This window comes from Arachis ipaensis, chromosome B6, assembly GCF_059453495.1.
Source record: "Arachis ipaensis isolate K30076 ecotype BB chromosome B6, ASM5945349v1, whole genome shotgun sequence".
In the NCBI taxonomy this organism is placed as follows: Eukaryota; Viridiplantae; Streptophyta; class Magnoliopsida; order Fabales; family Fabaceae; genus Arachis; species Arachis ipaensis.
This window is the reverse complement of record NC_142441.1, coordinates 122,094,072-122,098,691: the sequence shown is the minus strand read 5'-3', so window position 1 is coordinate 122,098,691 and position 4,620 is coordinate 122,094,072. Positions and strand designations below refer to the sequence as shown.

The following is a 4,620-nucleotide window of genomic DNA, read 5'->3' as shown; positions in this document are numbered from 1 at the left end:
GGCTTTGGGTTGTACCCTCTTTTGGTAACCATGAGGTTCCTAACTCAACGGAGATAATTCTCCTTGATGAGCATGTTAGCCCCTATTAGCTTCTCTTTTAAATATGGTCTTACTTGTTGTTTTTTAAGTTTTCAACTTTAAATTATGTGTTTTATTATTCTGATTTTGTTCTTTTGTTCGATTTCTAGTGTGGAAAAATACAAGCTACAGTCAAGAAACCACTCCTTAATAGGTTTAGGGATCATATAGTTGAAGGACAAGTTTATAGAATGACATATTTTACTGTTGTGTCAAATCATGATAGTTATAGAGTAACTTCTCATGAATTCAAATTGGTTTTCCTTCACCGAACCACTGTTGTAGCTGTTGATGAAGATGTTATCCCTAAGAGTTGTTTCAACATGTTTCCTTTTTCTGAGCTGCTGAACATGACCCAAGATTATGATTTTTTAGTTGGTGTGTATATCTTCCTGCTTTTCTGTTATTGAAGTTTTTTTAACAAATCCTTTGAATAGTTAATAGGTTGTGTTTATTTGGAATAGATGTCATTGGTCTTTTAACTTCAGTCGGAGAAGAGAAAGAATATGCAAAAGAGGGGAAAATTGTGAAAATGATTGCATTGGAATTAAATTCAAAAGAGTTTGTTGATTAAGTCATTTCTGGTGCTTTCTCTTTATCTTTTAATGATCTTTTTTGCTTATTTTCTGTTTGATTCTTTGTCATCTTTTGAGTTTCAGTCTTACAGTGCGATGTGCATTGTTTGGGGATTATGTTAATTAAGTAAATCATTTTCTTGCCTCTGGCTATGTGGAGCAGCCTGTTGTAGTCATTTAACTTGCAAAAGTCAAGTTCTTTAGGGGTATATTGTTTTTTTTTCTGTACATCTCATGGCTGCTCTAGGTATTGTCTCCAATAAAGTTTGCTAGACTCTTTCTTTGTTGCTGTGTAGGTCAAGTAGGTCTTCAAAATGTGATGTATGCCACTCAAATGTTATTTAATCCTGATATTCCTGAAGTTGTTGAATTCAGGCAGAGGTTAGCATGCTTTATTTTGTTGATGTTTATTGTATTCTTTATTTACAAGCAATCTGGAGTAACAAGTACAAGTATTTGTATTTTTTTTTTAGTATGATTGAGCAAGGTGTTAATGGTACCCAGCCACTGTTTATTGCAAATGAGGGTAAAGTTCTCTCCTTAGAAGATGATTTCATGCGTTTAACTAGAAAATACACTATTGAAGAGCTTCAAGATAACAATCCGGTTGTTTTCTTTTGAGTTAGTTGTCTTTCTGTTTCTTTTATACAGAAATGAACCGAAAAAGAAAATCAAACAAGAATTTCCAGATCTATTTTTTCATTCATGTTGTTAATTAACTCTGAAATGCCCATTGGATAGGAGGGTTCTTTTATCATTTTTGGTGCAATCCAAGGTATTATTGAGGATGGAGGTTGGTGGTATTCTGCTTGTGTGTGTGGAAAGGGTATCTATCCTCAAAATGGTGCATATTATTGTGATTTTTGTTTGAAGCACATAACTAATGTCACTCTAAGGTCAGAAATTTTGTTGAAAATGTCTTCTCATTTTGTAGAGTGGATTGTTTATAAAAATAAGGTTTCTTCATATTATTTATCTGAATGATTGTGTTCTTTTTTTTTTTCTCTGCAGATTAAAATAATAGTTGAAGATCATACTGAGGAAGGTATTTTCCTTCTCTTTGATCGTGAGGCATCTTATTTGCTTAAGAAATCATGTGCTGACTTGTTTATTGAGGTTCAAAGAGATGCAAGTGTATGTTGTTAGTTTTCTTTTATGTGTTGTTCACTTTATGGTTTGCCATATTTCTTATTCAAACTCTATATTTCTTATGTATTACTTTCAAAATAGCTTATATGTGGGGATACTTATCCTCCCATATTCTAAGGGCTCATTGGAAAGAAGTTGCTGCTCAAGGTTGATACCAAAGGTGTCCCACATGATACATTTTATGGGACTTTCCGAGTTAGGAGAAATTGTGATGATTCCACCATTATTGCGATATTTGAACTTCTCGATTATGATGCTGATGACGAGTCTACTCCAAAAAAGGTTAGATATACATACAAATATTTTTAGATTGTGTTAATTCATCATTAATTTCTTATTTTTTATTTTTTTATTGTACTGTGGTGAATTTCTGTTATGGTCTTATGTATTTTTAAACTCTTATGGCATATGAATAGGAGCATGATTTACACAAATCTGTTCCTTGTGGAAAAGGGGATGTTGGTATTAAGAAGGAGTCTTCAGATAGTTTTATCAAAAGTGAGAAAGATGTTGGTGAGTGTTCTGGGATTTTGTGTAAATCCCCCGTTCTTATAAATTTTTTGGCTGAAAAACAGCCTGCTGTTTCTGGAGGGACTGAGTTTGTTGGCTTAATTGATGGTGAACATGGAAAAGAAGAGAAAACACCCAGCAATGATACTGTTAGTGATGATCTTTTTGCTGAACTGGATATATTGCTTAGCTCAGCAGAAAAAGAAACTCAGGTGCTGATGGATAATAATTTTTTTTCTCATTCCTATGTGTGCTGTTTCTAATTGTATTTTGCATTCTTGAGTGAGTTTCATATCTTTTTTTTAATTTCTTTGTGATAGGAGGTGTTGTCCCATGTTCTTGAAGCACCTTCGCAATATGGAGAGAAGCTTATTCATGAAAATCATGTTGTCACCTCCAAGGGTAAGAGGAATTTGAATCCTCAATTTGAAGAGGCTGCTGTTGATGTAGATGGGCGTGGGTTCAAGGTTGCCAAGGTTAATGGAGTTTGATTGAAGGTGTGGAATTGAGCTGCTGTGTCTAGGTGTAGGTGTTTTATATAGTGTATCTATAAGTATTTAGGAAGCCTTGTGATTCCAAATAGATGGACATGTAATCATGCTGGCTAGATGCTATTTTGATTTGACTTTTTTGGATTATATCCAACAAATAGGATTGTCAGATATAGGGGTTTTCCTTTTGTGATGGCTCGGGTAATGTGCCAACTTGGTCTATTCTCAGCTCCTCCTTTTGTAATAGTGACTTTGCTAGGGATTGGACACATTTTTAATGTTGTACCCTCTTTAGGTTACATACTAGGATATGTGGTCAGATGTTGAAATCTTCCTTATCATAGGGGAGATAGCCATATGTAATTGTGTATATCACTATCAATCAATATTTTAATGAAAAGGTAGCAGTTCTTATTTGTATCTGTTTATTGTTGTACAACTTTATCTTTTCATGTTGATTAGTTATTGGTGTTCATTATAATACTTTATTTCTTTCATTTTCTATGTTATCAAAGGTGTGCATGGTTATATGAGTTCTTTGTTGGTGTGTTTGATAAATTTTGCTCCCAGCCATCCCCCTCCCCCTCCTTTTGTTTTTCACCTGTTGCTTATAGGAACTTAACGATATGCATATCTTTTTGGCAATGAATTAGGCGTACTTCTTGCCTTTTATGTTTCATCCTCTTATTCTGTTTAGTACGAGTAACAAAGATGTCTCATAACTCTGTTCGTGCTAGAGAATATAGGCAAAATTCTTTGAAAAGAAAGCGAACACAAAGTCACCATCGAAATGCAAGAGGTCAGTACTGAATTGAATTTCATGATATTTTTAGTGTTTTATACTCCAATTTTCAGTGATTTGATATCTATGCGACTGTTTGTAATTTTTCTTTGTTTTGTAATGCTTTAGAGGCCCTTGATTCCTCGATGCCTGCTCTCTCTTTGAATGATTATATGGGTAATTTTTATTGCTCTCTTTATATTTTTGTAGTTAATCTTTGTGTTTCTAATAATTTATCTGTTTATTTTATATGTTTTCAATGTTTCTATTTCTTCTTATTTTTTAGAAAATTTATTTGAGGTGTCCCAGAATGTTAATCAGAGTTCAAATATTATTTTGTCAGGTATAATAATATCTTTAAGTATTTTATCCCCGTCCAATTTTTTTCTGTTAAATTATTTTAAGTTTCTTTGATTTATATCTAATAGCAAATGTATTTAAGTCATTTATTATTGTTTTTTTATGCTGTTACACCTAAAAGGGTTACTTTAAGTATTAGTAACCCAGAGAATTTCTAATTAAACATATGACTAAACTTCTGTACTTGGTCTGTTTTTAATTTGACAACTCAATTAATATTTGTAGAATCAAACGTGATTTAATAATTCTAGATATGATTTAAAGTAATTATAATAACCCTAAATTGTGATAAGTTGTTATTAAATTAGCTAACATAATCGTGAAATTGTTTAGTTGTTGTTGTTTACATGGCTGAAAGTTATTCAAATAGTTAATAATTAATTCAAAGCGTACAGTTATTGAAGGTAATTAGATTAGCTAGCATAAGCCTGACCAGTTGTCGCATGTGGTAAACATAATTAAGGCCATTATAAAATTCTTTATTGAATCGTTTAGATCAGTAGATAGGTTTAATTTATATAGTTTTTTCAAACATACACAAGGACTAGAGGTTATTAAATTGTTTAATTAGTGTTTATTTTTGTCTTGAACAATATGAAAAGTTTGTTGGTTATGTATGTGATTAGAATCACGTAATTAGTTAATTAGTTAACTTTTCTAGCTAAATAATAGACCA

General features: G+C 32.1%; 1 protein-coding gene across 1 annotated transcript; it reads left to right on the top strand.

Annotated features, from left to right (window-relative positions):
* The first annotated feature begins 269 nt into the window (after positions 1 to 269).
* On the top strand, positions 270 to 2,803 carry LOC110264103 (uncharacterized). The gene is made up of 9 exons (XM_088490913.1): positions 270 to 456; positions 543 to 639; positions 738 to 771; positions 901 to 1,034; positions 1,127 to 1,259; positions 1,665 to 1,794; positions 1,921 to 2,084; positions 2,219 to 2,524; positions 2,633 to 2,803. The coding sequence occupies exons 1-9, from the start codon at positions 270 to 272 to the stop codon at positions 2,801 to 2,803; spliced, it is 1,356 nt and encodes a 451-aa protein (XP_088347039.1).
* Positions 2,804 to 4,620: the final 1,817 nt, after the last annotated feature.